Consider the following 20568-nt stretch of genomic DNA (forward strand, 5'->3'; position numbering starts at 1 on the left):
GAGAGAATCAGACTGAGCTGCTGTCAAACGTCGCTGCCACAGGATGGCGCTGCACTGTGAGTGAGTGAGTGTGTGTGTGTGTGTGTGTGTGTGTGTGTGTGTTCTTTATCAATCTCTGTCATACATCTCATGTCTGTATGTGTCACATGCAGAACTTCCTGTTTCCTCTGTTACAGCACAATTCCTTCACAACAGTCACTACACAATAGCGTGAGCTCATGTGTCTCAAATGACTGTGTCCTCACAGTGAGACACTTGAATAAAAGCATCTGCTGAAAGGATAAATGAACAAGTGTTCATTTCTGGGTTGTGCCGCTCATGTTTTGTTAGGTTGTGTGTGCATTTGACCAGTTTCACTTCTAGTTTTTGAGAGCAATGAGCGACTCGCGGAAAGTTCAGCTAATCATTTCTCACCCTCGTGTTTTAAACGGTCATAGCGCTAAGAATTAAAGTCAGGATTCATTGAAATTGGTGAAATCACATAAATACATTCTTATGTTAATTGCTGCCTTGAATTGATTGTGAAATTTGGGTCAGAACTGACAATTAGCAGTCATTCTGCTGGCATCAATCTTAGAGTTCAAACAGGTCTTGAAGGTGTCCTGAAGAAGGTGCGTCTCGTTCACTCAAGTGTGCTGAGAATGCAAAACCTTTACTGGAAGAGAAAGAGTAAAACAGCCTGTGATTGGCTGATTCATTCGCACGCATCAGCCGCTGAATATTCTAATGAGCTCTTGACTGGAGTACTTTGATTAAACGTGAGGGGTGTTAACCTTAACTAAAAACTAAAACTATTAAAAACATCTTTAATATTTGATATGAAGCTTAAATAATAGAACTTATAAATAAAGGAATAAAAATTAGAAATGGTCCCTAGGCAGCTAAATGAAATGTTTAAAATTTAAATAAAAATATTTAAACCTAAATAGTAAATAAAAAAAAAAAAAAAAACACTAAAAATTAAACATACATAAAAAATAAAAATACAAGCTAATTCAACACATGAATAAAACTTATTATAGTAAATAAATAAAAATAAACTAAATTTAAATAAAAACGAATGCTAAATAGTACTTTTAAAAAATTACAAAAATAACAGGAAATGATAAACAATAGGAAGTGAACAAAACTAAAACTAGAATGGAGATAAAAATACAAGTTAAACCCAATTAGTAATAAAAAAAAAAAAAGATGAAAAATGAAAAATACAAGAAACTATAATAATATATAAACTAAAACTTTGAAGTGGCATTTCTTTTTGATGAAAATGAAGCGAGCTGCACAAGAGAAACTGAACTCTGTTCTGATGTAATTTTAACGGTCTAAAAATCACACGAGGCCTCTATGAAGACACAGACAGGAGCTGCTCCATACAAACTCATTCTCTCTTTATTTGGCATCTAGCAGTCAGATTTCTTGGTTTTGTTCAGCAGGATGTCACACAAACAATCATACAATCAAATGTTAAAACCGTTTGACTAGATGCTCCGCCCATCCAAAACAGAAAATACTATAGTACCATAAATCAATCAATTAAATCATGATAAAACCAATAAATGAGTTTGATATTAACTAGAGTTTGTGTTCCACTGCCTGACTGGAGAGATGACGAGAAGAAACCAAGATCACAAACTCCCGCAATGTTAAAACCGAGATGATGAAGAGGAGGATGACGATGAAGGCCGATGATTGATCTCGGACCGGTTCTTCTAGCTTTTAGATCGGATCGGATCCTGCGGGCGACCGACGGGTGAAGTGGCAGAGCGTGTTGAAATGGGCAGAGTCAGCAGGGTGGGGGCGGGGCTTGTTCACATGTTCATCTTCCTGAGGTATGTGGTCATGTCAAACACGGGTGGATTGACTTTGCCTCCATGAGCATCTTTTACACCTTTAGCAATGATTATCGCTGAAAGACAGAGCAATAATAGCATCAGTCTCACAAACACATCACACCAGCATCAAAGAAATACAATGAATTACAAATCTTTCATTCATTTTTATATCATTTTTGTATATATTTAATTCATTCTCGCATCGAAATAATTAAAAACAAAAAATAAAAATAATAAATTTAAAATTAAACATACATTTTGTTTCATATTTACATATAATATCTATATCTGCTTTATATATAAATATATATTCAATTCAGAATCTGAACATATTAAATGAATTTACTTTTTTTTTTTTTTAAATTATAAATTAATTCTAAATTAAAATTAAATGTAAATTAAATATTTGAATATACTGACATGCAATATTTGTAAATACTTGCTTGAAACATGCTTAATATTTTGCTACAGCTCTCTACGGTACGACGGCTCTCACCTTGGTGAGATCTGCCGATGGTGAATGAGAACGGGTCGGGCTCTTTATCTGAGGTCTTCATCTTGATGTCCATGGTGTTCTGGCCGTCCACATTCAGAGCATCTCTCAGCACCGTGCACCTCCTGCCTGCCAGAGTTATGCCATTGGCAAACAGACTACCACGGTCATTGGTGACGATAGCCTTAACCTCAGCCGCCTGACGGGGAGACAGACACACAGATTGTGAGTGTGGATTGCGGGTGATATAATGGTCCAGCAAACACAAGCCAAAACAAGCAGAAGCATTCAAAGCCCCTCCTCTCATACACTCAGATTCTCCTCGCGTCGCTCATGTTTTGTCATGTTCCTGTAGACAGCGCCTATCTGCAGCTCCACATACGGAGCCTAACACGGCCTCCGGTCCTTCGTTTGAATTTATTACATCGTGCCAGATGATTCTTGGAATGAAACTAGATCACATTCATCTTCACGTCCTGATCGCTCAACAGGCATTTCAACATTAAGATTTTAGCTTCAAATGTGCATGAAAGTAAAAGGGAAAGCGCATGCTGTTCATGGTCTTATTTTTACGCTACTCACCTCACTGGTTCCTTTTTCGCTGGACGTCTAAAACAACCCAGACACAGCTGCAATTACACAATAAATGTAACTCTTCTCACAGTATGAGAGATGAGATAGGAGCCAACAAAAATAAGTTAATGTTTCGAACACTTATTCTCAATGTTGTCCGAATGTTCAAAACATTTTTCCATTTTATCATGATGAGAATGTTACCTTTGAATCTTCATTACAGGAATGTTACTTTTAAATCTTCTCTGAACATTATGAGAATGTTACTTTTAAATTGTTATCATCTTTTCTGAACATTACGGGAATGTTACTTTCATCGAAACAAGTAGTAACATTTAAAAAACATGAACTGGAAACAAAACACTACATGAACCATGTATAAATAATGTTTTTTGCTAACGTTTGAGAACATTGTTAAAAACCAGATAACTATTAACAGTTCCCTGAAGGAACATTCGTTCATCATTTTGACAGAACCTAACCCGAACGGTTTGAGAACGCTTCCTGCCAGCTGGGTTAGACAGACAGCATCTCTAAATTCTTTAAAAGTCTGAGTTGCATGTTAGGACACGAACAGGGGAAACACACACGACTGAGCGCGCGCACACACACACACACACGTATCTAGCACTTTTTTGTTATCATGTTTTTAATTGTGTTTCATTGTATTAGTTAGATGTATTTTTAGTTTTAGTTTAGTTTTACTTAAAATAACCCAACTGCAGTATGATTGATTGCAATGCACAATGAAAAAACATGATTTTTGAAAATTGTTGAGTTCTCCTTTTTTGCAAATTAACTCTTCGTACATATATATAAGTCATGTCAGAATGAAAGTTAGTGAGAGGAACCGGAGACAGGAAGCACAGTGTTGAAATAGTCCGCGGTCAAAACTGCATTCTGCTTTATATAAGACGCAGCAGCGGTAGTTCACGTAAGGCGAATGTCTCTCATACTTTTGCTTAATGTTTTAAATATTCAACAGCTCATACATACAAATCATCTGACATGAAAAGCTGTCAGAATGAGAGCTTCCGCGTGTCCGCCCAAGTCGCGCGCGCGCGCGCTCTCGTTCAGAGAGAGGGGTACTCACTTCCGCCTTCGGCACGCGTGACCAAATAAGGAGCGCTCGACTGAACTCCGCTCGAGCGCTGTGAGGAAATTCAGCGCGAATGAATAAACCGTTGATTTCCTCTAAACTACGAATCTGTTGGAAATTACAGCGGCTTTCTTTCGTTAAACTTGGTGGAAAGTTTGCGGCTTCGCCGGGCTACACCGAATTCCGTTATGAACGGCGAAGATGCGAGCGCATCACTTTTAAATGAGGAAGAAGGAACAAGTAAGAAAGAAAACGCTCCACGCGAATAAGTAAGTCGACATTTAAAGAAACACAAAAAAGCAAAGTTTTAAGTGTAGTACCGTGACTTGGCTCAGCCAGCCGCCCGGTGCCGCAGCCCAAACGGACTCCTGACCCGGTTTGCAACCGAGAATGACCGCATCATCCACCCACTCGCTCTTGGTCAGGCTGCTGATGTAGCTGTCCCAGCTCATGACTGCTGCTTTAGATCTGAGGAGCAATAAAACACATCATCTCCGTCAGTTAGCTGCTGAAAGCCCGTCGCGCTCGAGGAAAGCGATAACAAGCGATAAGAGAAAGAAAGTACCTGAGTGCGTCTCTGCTCCGATGCAAAGTGAGTTTGAGGAAGTCCGTGTCCGTTTATATGTAGCAGAGCGCGCGCCCTGCCCCACGGTCCACTTCCGCACCCCGCGAGACTAGAAGATCGACTGAAGATGCGCTGTGTGCATTATCGCAGAGTTCGCTTTTTAAAGTCATTTTCATAGCATGTGTTGAATGCGTTGAAGGCGCAAGCTGACTGAAGAGAGCTGAGGATTGACGTCGGTGACCAAAATAAGAACAAAAATATGTTCTGAGAACGTTATTTCTGAATGTTACCTGTGTTTTAAACGTTTTGAGAACACTTTCCTCGGTTATGCGAATTCCACTTAGCAAACTTTATGGAAAGGTTCTCTACTGAGCGTTCTGAAACAAAAACCTTAGATGAACACACACATAGGAAAATTTGTTTACTCAAACATTGAAGGAACTTCTAATCATGTAATTTTAAAAATATTATGGGCCTTGCTACTTTTGAATGACCTCTGAATGTTTTGAGACTTGCACATGTGACATTTAAAAAATATTAGACAAACGTCAAACATTCCACGAATGACATACAAATAATGTTCTGCAAAGACCATATGTGTCTACAAAAACCATAAGGGTCAGTTTTACGAAATTGAGCTTTATACATCATCTGAAAGCTGAATAAATAAGCTTTCCATTGATGTATGGTTTGTTAGGATGAATATATGGAATCTGAGGGTGCAAAAAAATCATAATATTGAGAAAATCACCTTTAAAGTTGTCCAAGAGAAGCTCTTACTAATGCATATTACTAATCAGAAATTAAGCTTTGATATATTTACAGTAGGAATTTTACTAAATATCTTCATGAAACATGATCATAATTTCCTAATGATTTCTGCCATAAAAGAAAAATCTATAATTTTGACCCATACAATGTATTTTTGGCTATTGCTACAAGTATACCCCAGCGACTTAAGACTGGTTTTGTGGTCCAGGGTCACATATGTGTCCCTGGACAACAAAACCAGCCATGATTCATACATAATGAAAGCTGAAAGCTGAATAAATGAGCTTTCCATTGATGGATGGCTTGTTATCATAGGACAATATTTGGCTGAGATACAACTATTTGAAAATCTGGAGTCTGAGGTTGCAAAAAAAAAAAAAAAATCAAAATATTGAGAAAATCGCCTTTGAAGTTGTCCAAATGAAGTTCTTAGCAATGCATATGACTAATCAAAAATTAAGTTTTGATATACTTACGGTAGGAAATTTACGAAGTATCTTCATGGAACATGATCTTTAATGATTTCTCCTAATGATTTTTTTGCATTCAAGAAAAATCAATCATTTTGACCCATACAATGTATTGTTGGCTATTGCTACAAATATAGCCGTGATACTTAAGACTGCTTTTGTGCTCCAGGGTCACAAATCAGAACATTTAAAGAACACATTTTTGTTTATGCAAACATTGAAGGGAATTTTAATTGTATAATTTTCTTTGAAATGACCTCTGAAACATGCAGTACACTTTAAAAAAAAGTGAGACCAACGTCTCACATTCCGTGAACGATGCACAAATGATGATCTGCTAACGTTTTGGTGACCAACTTTGAACAAACGTTTTATAAACGTCACTGCAAGAATGTTTGTTCAGACGTTTGAGAAAACCTTGCCACCACGTTTTGAGAGCTTGCCTTGTTACGTGTGACGAGTTATACGTACTCACTGCATATATATTTAAACGCATTTATGATAAGACATAAGGCGTGTGCTAAATGAACTCGGAATCAAGAAATCATTATTGTGTCATTATTCAAATAATGTTTTTGCTGTGTGCACAGGCATCTTAGTAGCAGATCTTGGATTTATTTAAGATGACTTATTCAAATGTCATTTCTTATTCTGAGAAACTTAAAAGGAGATGTTTGGAGTGTTTCACTGAAATAAAACAACATGAAAAACACCATAGCAGTAGTGATCTGAAGTCATATGATAAATTTTGAATGAGGAACGGACTAAAATGGCAGCTCTCAAATCTCATTCACACTTCCACATATTCGAACTGGCACATTGCGCTTGATTGTAACAAACCTGTTGTGATGCTATTGTACGTGATATTGTGTAAAATTCATACGGATTACTTTATATGATGGTGTTTTTTATGCAGACACGACCGCTAAGAACTGATTGTGCATGGATTAGAGCCGCGTAAAGATTTGTCAGCCGTTCTCATTTTGCGTTTCAGATTGAGACAACAGGAAGGTGAGCAAATATTGACAAGAGATTCGTTTTTCGAGCGAGCTATCGCTTTAAAGCATCTGACTCGTCAAACAGACTCCCGCATCATGATAACACACACAGGCTCGTGTGCTGAAGGTCCTCAGGTTGACACACGTCTTCGTTTACTAATCAATCTGAGTTCATTCATACTTTTAGTTTGAGTTCAATCTGACTTAAAGTTTAAAGTTTAAGCTGATCTGGAGTTTGTCGTCTGAGTGAGTCAGGCTGCAGTTGGGCCTTTTGCAGAGCGATAGAGAGAAAGGAGGCGGCAGAATACAGCAGAACGTGACCACAACATCCTGTTTGTGAATCTGCAAGCTGCATGATACGACAGGAAGAATTACAGAGACAGCCGACCTGAATGAGATCAACTGAACTTCATTTCAATACTGTATTTGACTGTTGAGAAGATGCTCTGGAGATGATCTCACTGTCCTGCTCTCTACACAAGCTATCAAAGCAGACCAGATGACACAGAGAAATGACCAACGGAGTAGCCAATCAGATGCGAGACATGAGGGCGGGACCAGAGCTGTAGCATTTCACCCATCAGCAGGGGAAATTTAGCAAGTTACCAAAACTGGGAAACCAATCAAGAACATGTCAAACTTCACCTTGGATTCAGAAGAAAACACATTAAAGGACAATTTTTGCATAGTGACATTTTCATGAAAAGGAACCAAAATTACTGTATTGCAATAATGTTTTAAATGTGTTTCATTCATGAAAACATTTAAGAATAAAGGTTTGTTTATTGCCGTCAGTGGCTAAACCTTTAACATCCATGAAACCTTTCTTATATTATAAAAATGTTCTTTGGGAGGTTATGCGGAGAAACCCAAAATGTTCTTTACTGTGAAAACCCAGCTAACAAAAATACGTTCTAAGAACGCTTCAGTAACATTCCCATTACGTTATGAAAATGTCATTTCTGAATGTTCTCCGAATTCAGTTTTTGAAATGTTTTAACATTTTGCAAACGTTATGGAAACGTTACATTTCAATGTTCTCTGAAACAAGCAGTAACATTTAAAAAATGTTCGATGAACATCCACCTAAACAATTTCAGAAATGAAACATTGCACAACCATTAACTCTAACATTAGTAAAGACCAGATAACTTTAAGATTATATTAATGTTACCAGAAGAATGTTTGTTTGTAACTTTGAGAAAACATTCTGAGATTGTTGGAACCTTGGAAACCCCCCTTTTTTTAAAAGGCACATCACAAAAACGACTAAAAATCCCTCCTAACTACAGCATCCAGGTGCAATAAAATAGGTCTCGTTTTCTGTACACCAAACGATTTTGGGCTGAAGACAGAAGGGCATTGTAACCAAGGAGAAGCAGCAGATTTGAGCTTCGCAAACTCGAGCACTGCAGCGTTTAGAAGTCAAATGTTCTGGAGCTGTGGAATTCATGCTCATGTTCTCACTGGTTAGACCAGAGTGAGAGACACTTCTATCATAACATGCGAACACACGCTGACTAATGTAGTGAAAAAAGAATGTATGCCTGCGGGGCAGGCAAATACACACACACACAGGATTCTTTTTGTTGGGTGTGTGTGATGCACTCGAGGTCGGCGCACATAGAGGATCCTTATCTGTGAGTTTATCCAGCGACTGATCAGCCAAACAAGGCCTTTTTGAGTGAGATTCATAAGCTTTAATAAAAACCTAAAGCATTAAAATAATAGTACAACATCTAGAGCTTTTGAGAAACACAGATGAACCGTTCAATAGACCTTAGTCAGGTCAGATGAGGCACAGATGAAAATGAGTAACAGCTCAGTGGGATCATGGGTAGTCTAGTCCTTCACCAGTATTAAACACTGTTTTTTTAAACGCGAAGTCGAGCTCTCACGGACAGAAGCATATGACGACACTTAATATCCTCAGAGCTCACGGTGAGTGTGTTCTGAATGGTGTACATGTTATAACCCTGTTTCTGTCTTCTGTACCTCACAGCTCTGCTAATTTCTGTTTTACAGGTTCAGATGGAAAATCTGCAGTCTAACGTCAGAATGAAGCATCTCTGCTGTCAATGTCGTGTTTGTTTCTGGGTGGAGTGTGTGCGTGGCTGAAAAGCCTTGTGTGTTAAGAGGAAACTCATTTGCCAGTCAAACGGGGAAGAAAATAGCCATTCTGCAAAGATGGTGTGCTTTAAGCCCAACCGTGTGCTTTACAATGACAAAGCACCTGAAATGCCATGTACAGACCCAGACAAACCTACACTTGCAATTTTCTTAAGAACATATGCATGCAGAACTTGCTGAAGTAACAAGATGTGATTTTAAGAATCAATCATGTAGGATTTAATGCACTGCAAAATTGGCTTTCCATTACAAAGGTTGTTGAATCTAGTTGTTGAAGTAATTAGTGTTAAGGGTTCTGTTTTGCAAAAAACTACTTTCCTCTTCACAGCAGGGTTATCACCACATTTGCAGGGTTAAATTGCACTGATAAAGTTATAGTGTGAAACAGTCCCTTCAGCAGCAATCGTAAACTGCATCAAAGCTCATCACACCGTGGGCAATAATAGAGAGGCTTGACTGTTAGTGAACACCACTAAAAAAGGAACACACACACACACCTTCACACACACTTGACTCAGTGACTTCCTGTCTCTGACAGGAAGTGGAGAAACTGTCTGTTGTTCATGTGAGGATTCTCATTTGATCTTCAACACCCTCCTCTCGGTTTCATTCTTATTTCCACTCATCCTCACAACCTCTTCCTCTCATATAACCTCTCGTCCTGTTTAAGTTTGATTGTGCGCGCACACACACATGCATGCGCGCACACAAATACTTCCCTCAGTATAATATGCCCTTTTTAGGCAAACTAGGAAGTAAGAGAATGTGGGGGAGATAATGAAAAAGTGTCAGTGAGAGAGTGAAAGACAAAATGCAGTTCACACATCTCATAAAAGTGCACACTTGTTCTTTATTTTGCCGTAGTATTATTTACAGAGGCTTTAGTTAGTTATTTAAAGTTTGTGCTAACTGAGCCACTAGCGACAGCGTTTAACCCTGAGCTTCTCTAGAGAGTCTGGACATGCACTAAGTGCACTGTATGTGGCTAAATAGCTGTCACAAAAAGTCAAACGCATGCAGAAGTTATCTGTTGACCTGTTTTGACATGCTGAGGAATTCTCTGAAGAATGCACATTGTGTAGTTCCGATTTTCTGTGGTGAATACAGCGCCCTCTTCTGATGAGATGCACAAACTGATCAAATGAAACAGTTCATGCACTCAGAAGCAGGCTTTTCTTTTTTGAAGACATGTGTAAACTTTAGGTTTCAGTTCCACAAATACCTAAAAAGCATTTTTTTTTTTTTTTTTTTACTGAATTAGACGATTCCAAGCAACTTTAACTCTGCAGTAATTCAGAGGGAAACAAATGCAATGGTCTTTTAACCGTTGTGCTGTGTTGCCTATGTTGGTGTTCCTGAGCAAACATGACTGGCCTTCTGAAAATTGCAGGTTAAGCTCTAATTCTGCAATATTATCACCAGATCTTGGATTCAATCAACTTGTTTTGTTTCAGTTAGCACAGGGTTTGTATTTCTATTTGAAGCTGATTGATCATAGGCCTCACTGAACTGAGTTTTACTAGCTTAGTTTCTGAGTGAAAAAGCATAATTCGTGTCATTTTGACAATGTTTATTCATAAACGTAGGTGTGTAAGTTCAGCTGTGTGGCCTACAATCAATCAGCCCCAAAAGAAATAGGCTAAGTGTAAAACAAAAAAAAACAAAACAGAGACACCAAAAGTGTAAGGTGGGGGAACACACTGCAGAAAAGAGTGCGCAAAGTCAGTTTTAGTCCAACGCAATAAAATTGATTAGCAGTTTTGGGGAAAAGAAATCCAGCCATTGTTCCTAAATGACAGAACGCGGAAATGTGACAATACAAAGAAATTCTTATGAAAGAGTTACTGATCTTCTGGTTTTGAACTATAAACCACAAACGTCCAACGCTGCACCGTAAAAGTAACTAGTTTTGACAAAAACTACTATAATGAAATGCTTGACACAGCAATGCGTAAAACAAGCAGTAAAGTCATAGTTTGGTTTTCACACCAATAGAAGCGCAGCCTGGTTTTACAAGCCTTATCCACCCACACACCTGTGCCTTTTCAATGTACAAGTGGCCTCCACATCATGATTAGCATTGAAGCCGTCATGTGTACAGCTGTGTCTGGCTTACATACAGCTGACTCTTAACACTTAAATGTATAAACAAAGATCACATTGTTCTGCACTAGTCTCTATGAAAGTAGTGAGATAACCACAAAACCAGGAAGTCAAATTAAAGTGCTGTCCTTGAACTTTATTATGGTTACTATTTTTACCAACATATACAAGTTACTCAAGTTGTTACTTTGATTTGTTAATTACTTGTGTTGCCACCACAGTTATTTAAAGTTAAAGACAGAGTTTGAGGTCTATATAATCGAGCCCATATTAATTTGACAAGTTTCACAATTATGTAGTAGGGAGTTTTATGCAGGTGAGGTTTATAAACATGTAGAGCCATCCACATTAAGGGTCTATAGGTTAGGACAAAAATTGTCAAACTGGTATACTGGATTTCAAACATGCTAAGAGTTGTTTTTAGACTTAATGGTTACTTTAAATTAGCTGCAAACCAAATATCAGTTCTGAGATCTTCAAATGCACAGATGACCTAAAACCAGCCAAACTGAAGAGTCACAAGAAGTGCATTCATATGCCCACAATCATTAAAGCAGTCTAAATGGTCTAGAAAACAAGACGTCAAATAAGTAACACTTCTCTTTATTAGGAAAAAGTAGAGCATGGACAAAAGCAGCTTCAGAGAGACAAAGATCTACAAGTCCATTTGCAGAACAAGGATGCAGTGTTAACTTAAACTAGGAGAACTGGTAATAGATTCTTCTGAAGTGCCAGAAGGGAGCTCATCTTTAGAAACTTCAGAAGAGTCTGAATGAAATTGCTCAGCATGAACATTCTGTTTGAGAAGGCCTTGGAGGTGGACAGAACCAGAGGACTCATCTACAGCATTGCTGTTCACAGAACTGGATACCTCACTAGCATCCTGGCTGAAGTTGCCACTTGCAGAACCAGACTCCTCAGTAGCATCTTGGCTGAAGTTGCCACTTGCAGAACCAGACTCCTCAGTAGCATCCTGGCTGAAGTTTCCATTGGCAGGACCAGACTCCTCAGTAGCATCTTGGCTGAAGTTGCCGCTTGCAGAACCAGATTCCTCAGTAGCATCCTGGCTGAAGTTTCCATTGGCAGGACCAGATTCCTCAGTAGCATCCTGGCTGAAGTTTCCATTGGCAGGACCAGACTCCTCAGTAGCATCTTGGCTGAAGTTGCCGCTTGCAGAACCAGACTCCTCAGTAGCATCTTGGCTGAAGTTTCCATTGGCAGGACCAGATTCCTCAGTAGCATCCTGGCTGAAGTTTCCATTGGCAGGACCAGATTCTTCAGTAGCATCCTGGCTGAAGTTGCCATTTGCAGAACCAGACTCCTCAGTAGCATCCTGGCTGAAGTTTCCATTGGCAGGACCAGATTCCTCAGTAGCATCCTGGCTGAAGTTTCCATTGGCAGGACCAGATTCCTCAGTAGCATCCTGGCTGAAGTTGCCATTTGCAGAACCAGACTCCTCAGTAGCATCCTGGCTGAAGTTTCCATTGGCAGGACCAGACTCCTCAGTAGCATCCTGGCTGAAGTTGCCGCTTGCAGAGCCAGATTCCTCAGTAGCATCCTGGCTGAAGTTGCCGCTTGCAGAGCCAGATTCCTCAGTAGCATCCTGGCTGAAGTTGCCACTTGCAGAACCAGATTCCTCAGTAGCATCCTGGCTGAAGTTGCCGCTTGCAGAGCCAGATTCCTCAGTAGCATCCTGGCTGAAGTTGCCACTTGCAGAACCAGATTCCTCAGTAGCATCCTGGCTGAAGTTGCCACTTGCAGAACCAGACTCCTCAGTAGCATCCTGGCTGAAGTTGCCGCTTGCAGAACCAGATTCCTCAGTAGCATCCTGGCTGAAGTTGCCGCTTGCAGAACCAGACTCCCCAGTAGCATCTTGGCTGAAGTTGCCGCTTGCAGAACCAGACTCCCCAGTAACATCTTGGCTGAAGTTGGCGTTTTGCAGGACCAGATTCTTCAGTAGCATCCTGGCTGAAGTTGCCACTTGCAGAACCAGACTCCTCAGTAGCATCCTGGCTGAAGTTGCCGCTTGCAGAACCAGACTCCTCAGTAGCATCCTGGCTGAAGTTGGCATTCACAGGACCAGATTCTTCAGTAGCATCCTGGCTGAAGTTGCCGCTTGCAGAACCAGACTCCTCAGTAGCATCCTGGCTGAAGTTGGCATTCACAGGACCAGATTCTTCAGTAGCATCCTGGCTGAAGTTGCCATTTGCAGAACCAGACTCCTCTGTAGCATCCTGGCTGAAGTTTGCATTCACTGGACCAGATTCTTCAGTAGCATCCTGGCTGAAGTTGCCGCTTGCAGAACCAGACTCCTCAGTAGCATCTTGGCTGAAGTTGGCATTCACAGGACCAGATTCTTCAGTAGCATCCTGGCTGAAGTTGCCACTTGCAGAACCAGACTCCTCAGTAGCATCCTGGCTGAAGTTGCCGCTTGCAGAACCAGATTCCTCAGTAGCATCCTGGCTGAAGTTTCCATTGGCAGGACCAGACTCCTCAGTAGCATCTTGGCTGAAGTTGCCGCTTGCAGAACCAGACTCCCCAGTAGCATCTTGGCTGAAGTTGCCGCTTGCAGAACCAGACTCCTCAGTAGCATCCTGGCTGAAGTTGCCGCTTGCAGAACCAGATTCCTCAGTAGCATCCTGGCTGAAGTTTCCATTGGCAGGACCAGACTCCTCAGTAGCATCTTGGCTGAAGTTGCCGCTTGCAGAACCAGACTCCCCAGTAGCATCTTGGCTGAAGTTGCCGCTTGCAGAACCAGACTCCTCAGTAGCATCCTGGCTGAAGTTGGCATTCACAGGACCAGATTCTTCAGTAGCATCCTGGCTGAAGTTGCCGCTTGCAGAACCAGACTCCTCAGTAGCATCCTGGCTGAAGTTGGCATTCACAGGACCAGATTCTTCAGTAGCATCCTGGCTGAAGTTGCTGCAGAACCAGACTCCTCAGTAGCATCTTGGCTGAAGTTGGCATTCACAGGACCAGATTCTTCAGTAGCATCCTGGCTGAAGTTGCCGCTTGCAGAACCAGACTCCTCAGTAGCATCTTGGCTGAAGTTGGCATTCACAGGACCAGATTCTTCAGTAGCATCCTGGCTGAAGTTGCCACTTGCAGAACCAGACTCCTCAGTAGCATCCTGGCTGAAGTTGCCGCTTGCAGAACCAGATTCCTCAGTAGCATCCTGGCTGAAGTTTCCATTGGCAGGACCAGACTCCTCAGTAGCATCTTGGCTGAAGTTGCCGCTTGCAGAACCAGACTCCCCAGTAGCATCTTGGCTGAAGTTGCCGCTTGCAGAACCAGACTCCTCAGTAGCATCCTGGCTGAAGTTGGCATTCACAGGACCAGATTCTTCAGTAGCATCCTGGCTGAAGTTGCCACTTGCAGGACCAGATTCCTCAGTAGCATCCTGGCTGAAGTTGCCGCTTGCAGAACCAGACTCCTCAGTAGCATCCTGGCTGAAGTTACCGCTTGCAGAACCAGACTCCTCAGTAGCATCCTGGCTGAAGTTGGCATTCACAGGACCAGATTCCTCAGTAGCATCTTGGCTGAAGTTGGCATTCACAGGACCAGTTTCTTCAGTAGCGTCTTGGCTGAAGTTGCCGTTTGCAGAACCAGATTCCTCAGTAGCATCTTGGCTGAAGTTGGCATTCACAGGACCAGTTTCCTCTGTGGCATCTTGGCTGAAGTTTGTGCGTGCAGGATTAGATGAGGAGTCCTTATCCAAGTTATGGTGGTTGTTAGCCAGATTGTCTGCAGAGATCAAATGGTATAATTAAAATCACACGAATAAAACTTTCCACAGCAAAATGTATAACTGGACAAAAGTATTTTTTTGTTTGTTTGTTTGTGTTTTTGTGTGTACACACCATCTTTGCTTAGATTCCAGGAAGAGTCCAAGCCATTATTTACAGGGGAGCCAAGTACTAAAAAGAAAGATGACCCTTGTTAACACTTAAATACAATACTTGTTTATAGTTTTTGAACCACTTATACCATTACATAACTTACCTTTACATATAAACTGGTGATATAAAACCACCAAAATAATAACTTTAACAATACTCATTCTCTCTTTTTATATTGCTATGGTGTTTCTAAGAAACTGAACTACAAGAAACACTAATCAATCCATGCATAATAATGTAACCCTCAAACCAAGAGTTTTTAAAGGGATGCCAAGAACCATTGGGATCACCTGGGTGTGTTGTTGACTCATCAATTAAGCCAATTGACTAATTAATCTGATTAAGGTATTATTGTCAATCCAAACTTATGTTGTGTCTTATAAACTAAAGGCTCAATGTTAATATCTCATTGTTTTGAATTATTATTTTTTTTATTTTTTTTATTGTTTCTACTTGAAGTGTTTCCTGTGAAGTGTATTTTCTGTCTTTGTCGTGCTGTATTGTCAGATGTTGTTGATAGAAACTCATGGTTAAAAGAAAACACTGTCACTGTCTGTATTAGCATTAAGAATAAGTTATGTACTTAATAAAGACTTGTTTGAAAACATTAATGTATTGAATGCTAAATATCTGTGAATGTGATACATTTAATATTTATAACAAACAACTTGCAGTGCTGAAAGTTTTATAAACAGTGATCAGAGCTGTGGTCTATGTGCACTATGTTTAACTCTTCAGTTTTTTTTTTTCTTTTATCTGTTCAAATGTCACTTTAATTCAACTTCATTGTTATTGTGTCAGATAAATACTCCTAGGTTTCCACCATCTTTCATATTGTAGGAGAAACAATAGAGATGATGGATGGACAGGTTAATAAAAGTCTCTTTGAACATACTGCCATTTAGGGCAAATAGGATGGATAGTATGCACTTTGGGATGCAGGGTTTGAAAATCACTGATTTCTCAACCAACCAATGAGCGTGTGAAATGTTAACGAGTGGGTCATCTGTTTCTAATTTCACTTTAACAAGGAGCCCAGGTGATGAAGGTCTATGTTACTTTAAAAACCCTGGTATGAGGATTTTTTAGAATGTAGGGTTAGATTGTTGGTTGTTTAATCTTTATTCAAGATGGCAATTCAAAACCTTATGATTTTGCTTGTTTTATGTTACCAGATGGTGTTTAATGGTGAAGTTGCCTCTGTTTTAATCTGATGTTTTGAATGTACTCATTGTTTTACTTTTAAGTCTTATATTTTGTTTTCAGGATTTGCTGCTCCATTTGGGTCTACTTTATACCAGACTGGTAGTGAGCAAGTACGATTGGAGAGCAAAGGTTTGCAGCTTTTTTTTGTATGGTCACAAAGTACTTTTGTTTATATGGCTTTATTATCTTAATGAGGTCTAATGATTGTCTTATTACTGAGTGATGTGTGAAAGATTCAGAAGTCAACTATATACTCAGCATATATGTATATAAGTATTGAGTCCAACGTGAGTGGGAAACTGTTCCTTTTGTTCATGCCTTGTCTTCCAGATGGCCCCTTCTCCTTGCCTTATGTAAACAACCAAAATCCAGTTCGGCCAGTGGTAGCAAAGTGTAACTTGGCTGTTCTGCTCTCTTTGAAGAATGCATCTGGGCTAGTTGTCCAAAAAGGTAATATGTGCTGACACTAGAACATAAGGGAAGATAACTCTAGCTTTTCTGACATGTTTTCTGTAACAAATTGCTTCAGGCGTTGATGGGAAGTTGACTGAGTCCGGCGCCCACCCCGCCAAGGAGTCTGGTGCTCTCCCTGCTGAAGAGCCCAGCCCCCACCATGTTGAGGAACTGAGCTCTCTTCTTGCTGAGGAGACCAGCCCTCACCCTGCTAAAGAGTCAGTTCTTCCTGCTGAGGAGCCTAGCCCCCACCATGTTGAGGAACCGAGTACTCTGCCTGCTGAGGAGACCAGCCCTCACCCTGCCAAGGAGTCAGTTGTTCTCCCCGCTGAGGAGCCTAGCCCCCACCATGTTGAGGAACCGAGTACTCTGCTTGCTGAGGAGTCCAGTGTCCTTCCTGCTGAGGAGACCAGCCCTCACCCTGCTAAAGAGTCAGTTGTTCTCCCCGCTTGTACTCTGCCTGCTGAGGAGTCCAGTGTCCTTCCTGCTGAGGAGACCACCTCACCCCCCCACCATGTTCTCCCCGCTGAGGAACCGAGTACTCTGCCTGCTGAGGAGTCCAGTGTCCTTCCTGCTGAGGAGACCAGCCCTCACCCTGCTAAAGAGTCCGTTGTTCTCCCCGCTGAGGAACCTAGCCCCCACCATGTTGAGGAAACTGAGGAGTCCAGTGTCCTTCCTGCTGAGGAGACCAGCCCTCACCCTGCTAAAGAGTCCGTTGTTCTTCCTGCTGAGGAACCTAGCCCCCACCATGTTGAGGAACTGAGCTCTCTTCTTGCTGAGGAGACCAGCCCTCACCCTGCCAAAGAGTCAGTTGTTCTCCCCGCTGAGGAACCTAGCCCCCACCATGTTGAGGAACCGAGTACTCTGCCTGCTGAGGAGTCCAGTGTCCTTCCTGCTGAGGAGACCAGCCCTCACCCTGCTAAAGAGTCTGTTGTTCTCCCCGCTGAGGAGCCTAGCCCCCACCATGTTGAGGAACCGAGTACTCTGCCTGCTGAGGAGTCCAGTGTCCTTCCTGCTGAGGAGACCAGCCCTCACCCTGCTAAAGAGTCTGTTGTTCTCCCCGCTGAGGAACCGAGTACTCTGCCTGCTGAGGAGTCCAGTGTCCTTCCTGCTGAGGAGACCAGCCCTCACCCTGCTAAAGAGTCTGTTGTTCTCCCCGCTGAGGAGCCTAGCCCCCACCATGTTGAGGAACCGAGTACTCTGCCTGCTGAGGAGTCCAGTGTCCTTCCTGCTGAGGAGACCAGCCCTCACCCTGCTAAAGAGTTGTTCTCCGAGTACTCTGCCTGCTGAGGAGTCCAGTGTCCTTCCTGCTGAGAGACCAACCCCTAAAGAGTCTGTTGTTCCCCCCGCTGAGGAACCGAGTACTCTGCCTGCTGAGGAGTCCAGTGTCCTTCCTGCTGAGGAGACCAGCCCTCACCCTGCTAAAGAGTCAGTAGTTCTCCCCGCTGAGGAACCGAGTACTCTGCCCTGAGGAGTCCAGTGTCCTTCCTGCTGAGGAGACCAGCCCTCACCCTGCTAAAGAGTCCGTTGTTCTCCCCGCTGAGGAACCTAGCCCCCACCATGTTGAGGAACCGAGTACTCTGCCTGCTGAGGAGACCAGCCCTCACCCTGCTAAAGAGTCTGTAGCCCCCACCATGTTGAGGAACCGAGTCTCCCTGCTGAGGAGACCAGCCTCACCCCCCACCATGCTGAGGAACCGAGTACTCTGCCTGCTGAGGAGTCCAGTGTCCTTCCTGCTGAGGAGACCAGCCCTCACCCTGCTAAAGAGTCCGTTGTTCTCCCCGCTGAGGAACCTAGCCCCCACCATGTTGAGGAACCGAGTACTCTGCCTGCTGAGGAGTCCAGTGTCCTTCCTGCTGAGGAGACCAGCCCTCACCCTGCTAAAGAGTCAGTTGTTCTCCCCGCTGAGGAACCGAGTACTCTGCCTGCTGAGGAGTCCAGTGTCCTTCCTGCTGAGGAGACCAGCCCTCACCCTGCTAAAGAGTCCGTTGTTCTCCCCGCTGAGGAACCTAGCCCCCACCATGTTGAGGAACCGAGTACTCTGCCTGCTGAGGAGTCCAGTGTCCTTCCTGCTGAGGAGACCAGCCCTCACCCTGCTAAAGATTCAGTAGTTCTCCCCGCTGAGGAACCGAGTACTCTGCCTGCTAAGGAGTCCAGTGTCCTTCCTGCTGAGGAGACCAGCCCTCACCCTGCTAAAGAGTCCGTTGTTCTCCCCGCTGAGAAGCCTAGTCCCCATGTTGAGGAATCAAGCACTCCCTCCACGGAGGAGTCTAGTTCCCATCCTGTTCATGGGAAGAAGTCAAAGATCCGCCCTCACTCTGCCAAGGAGTCCAACCCTCAACGTTTCATTACCTGCCTGCTTCAGCCAAGATGTGCTTATGCACTCAAGTCAATTAGTAGATCGGTTCATCTCTAAATGTGGGGTTCTCAGACCTGTTTTTAAGCCAATAAAACCAGTTATCTTTCTGGAATTTTTGCTTTGGTTGCATTTGTTCCCCAATAGACCACAGCTAAAGCCTTTATTCTCCCATTACATGTTCAACCTTCTAACAAGGTTACTCAATCATGCCATTAGAATTATCAAGGTTTTTCAGCTAGATGTTTAAAACTGTAGGTCCTGTAGTAGTCATAATTTCTCACAGTCTGTGAAATTCAAACAATGCTGTTTGGGATTGAGAATTGCAGGTCTCTGTACAGTACGTCAAGTTCTGCTGAAGGTTATCTATTGAGGTTAAGCAGCTTTGAAAAAGGTATTTATGAAACTCTGCAAATATTGTGCATTTAAATGTGGTAATATCTAAGGATTTTAATCCTATTCTCCAAATGTAAACGTGTCTAAGTGGTGGCCTTTCCCAAAAATCAAAGACTGTGGTTAGTTATGCACTTCACTTGTACAAAAATACTAGCTTGTAGTAATGTACAATCAAATCACTATGCATGTATGTTTGTTCAGACATTTTCAAAGTCAAATGGTTTTGTGACCTAACCCTGCATGTATATCTACTGCAAAGGCTGAAAAATTCACATTTTCCTTCAAATCAAAATAAGTAAACAGTGTAATTCAGTGGCCTCTTCATATGAGGAAATTAACTGAAAACTGACCAATGTAAGTCTTATTTTAAATATTAATGATTTTGTTGTTTACACTAAATCAAATACAGAAGATGGCTATTCATAGATACAGATTGGGACACTTTCAATTAATCATTATTCATTGTGGAAACCTATTTAAAATGCTCAAACTAGAAGAGAGGTTGGTTGGTCTTTTTTTATATATATTGATATAAACACCCAGGCCAAGTATATGCTCAGACTGTAGTTTTAGAAAATCACTTGCATTAATTCTTCTCTTAAAACTTCTATTATTTAAGCGGACATTTTTACTGTTGTTTTATGTTATCATGCCATTTAAAGGAGAATTTACAGATGATGTACTCACCCCCTTGTCATCCAAGATGTTCATGTCTGTTTTTCTTCAGCCATAAGTTATGTTTTTTGAGTTAAACATTTCAGGATTTTTCTCCATATAATGGACTGATATGGTGCCCCAATTTTGAACTTCCAAATGCAGTTTAAATGCGGCTGTAAACAATCCCAGCCGAGGAAGAAGGGTCTTATCTAGCGAAACCATCGGTTATTTTCATAAAAATAATACAATTTAAATATTTTTTAATCTCAAACGCTCGTCTTGTCTTTCTCTCCCTGAACTGTGTATTCTGACTCATGACAGTTAGTGTATGTTGAAAAACATCTCATGTTCTCCCTCAATTTCAAAATTATCCTATATCACTGTTTGACCTTTTTTTTTAAGTGTGTATGATCTTCTTTGCATGTTCACTTTGCAAAGACTGTGTCTGTACTTCTGCAGCGATGTAGGATGATTTTGAAATCATTTTTGAAGTTGAGGAAGAAAATACGATTGGAGTTTTTCGACATACCCTAACTGTCTTGAGTCAGAATACACAGAGTTCAGGGA

At 41.6% G+C, this 20568-nt stretch overlaps 3 protein-coding genes across 3 annotated transcripts; 1 reads left to right on the top strand and 2 right to left on the bottom strand.

Annotated features, from left to right (window-relative positions):
- Positions 1-1367: 1367 nt before the first annotated feature.
- On the bottom strand, positions 1368-4698 carry pfn1 (profilin 1). The gene is made up of 4 exons (XM_051105050.1): positions 4563-4698; positions 4318-4465; positions 2329-2524; positions 1368-1906 (listed from the first exon to the last, which is right to left on the bottom strand). Exons 2-4 carry the CDS (start codon positions 4447-4449, stop codon positions 1809-1811), a joined length of 426 nt encoding a protein of 141 aa, XP_050961007.1. The 5' UTR covers positions 4450-4465; positions 4563-4698; the 3' UTR covers positions 1368-1808.
- A 9120-nt stretch (positions 4699-13818) lies between these two features.
- LOC127162278 (secreted protein C-like) lies at positions 13819-15188 on the bottom strand. The gene is made up of 3 exons (XM_051105055.1): positions 15037-15188; positions 14895-14951; positions 13819-14778 (listed from the first exon to the last, which is right to left on the bottom strand). The coding sequence occupies exons 1-3, from the start codon at positions 15092-15094 to the stop codon at positions 13916-13918; spliced, it is 978 nt and encodes a 325-aa protein (XP_050961012.1). The 5' UTR covers positions 15095-15188; the 3' UTR covers positions 13819-13915.
- Positions 15189-15994: 806 nt separating this feature from the next.
- Positions 15995-19008, top strand: LOC127162252 (cell surface glycoprotein 1-like). The gene is made up of 7 exons (XM_051105022.1): positions 15995-16121; positions 16200-16268; positions 16470-16589; positions 16669-17302; positions 17376-17924; positions 18043-18214; positions 18313-19008. The coding sequence occupies exons 1-7, from the start codon at positions 16064-16066 to the stop codon at positions 19006-19008; spliced, it is 2298 nt and encodes a 765-aa protein (XP_050960979.1). The 5' UTR covers positions 15995-16063.
- Positions 19009-20568: the final 1560 nt, after the last annotated feature.

The sequence above is a fragment of the Labeo rohita genome, unplaced genomic scaffold (genome assembly GCF_022985175.1).
Source record: "Labeo rohita strain BAU-BD-2019 unplaced genomic scaffold, IGBB_LRoh.1.0 scaffold_87, whole genome shotgun sequence".
In the NCBI taxonomy this organism is placed as follows: domain Eukaryota; kingdom Metazoa; phylum Chordata; class Actinopteri; order Cypriniformes; family Cyprinidae; genus Labeo; species Labeo rohita.

Excerpts from the sequence above, each read along its gene's own strand:
- pfn1 (XM_051105050.1), bottom strand. The coding sequence starts at position 4,449 with ATGAGCTGGGACAGCTACATCAGCAGCCTGACCAAGAGCGAGTGGGTG. Across the intron at positions 2,525-4,317 it reads GCTGGCTGAGCCAAGTCACG|GCGGCTGAGGTTAAGGCTAT; the intron begins GTACTACACTTA and ends TCTCCCCGTCAG. Across the intron at positions 1,907-2,328 it reads CATCGGCAGATCTCACCAAG|CGATAATCATTGCTAAAGGT; the intron begins GTGAGAGCCGTC and ends TCTGTCTTTCAG.
- LOC127162278 (XM_051105055.1), bottom strand. The coding sequence starts at position 15,094 with ATGAGTATTGTTAAAGTTATTATTTTGGTGGTTTTATATCACCAGTTT. Across the intron at positions 14,952-15,036 it reads TCACCAGTTTATATGTAAAG|TACTTGGCTCCCCTGTAAAT; the intron begins GTAAGTTATGTA and ends CTTTCTTTTTAG. Across the intron at positions 14,779-14,894 it reads CTGGAATCTAAGCAAAGATG|ACAATCTGGCTAACAACCAC; the intron begins GTGTGTACACAC and ends TGATCTCTGCAG.
- LOC127162252 (XM_051105022.1), top strand. The coding sequence starts at position 16,064 with ATGGCAATTCAAAACCTTATGATTTTGCTTGTTTTATGTTACCAGATG. Across the intron at positions 16,269-16,469 it reads AGTACGATTGGAGAGCAAAG|ATGGCCCCTTCTCCTTGCCT; the intron begins GTTTGCAGCTTT and ends CTTGTCTTCCAG. Across the intron at positions 18,215-18,312 it reads CTCACCCTGCTAAAGAGTCT|TCCAGTGTCCTTCCTGCTGA; the intron begins GTAGCCCCCACC and ends CCTGCTGAGGAG.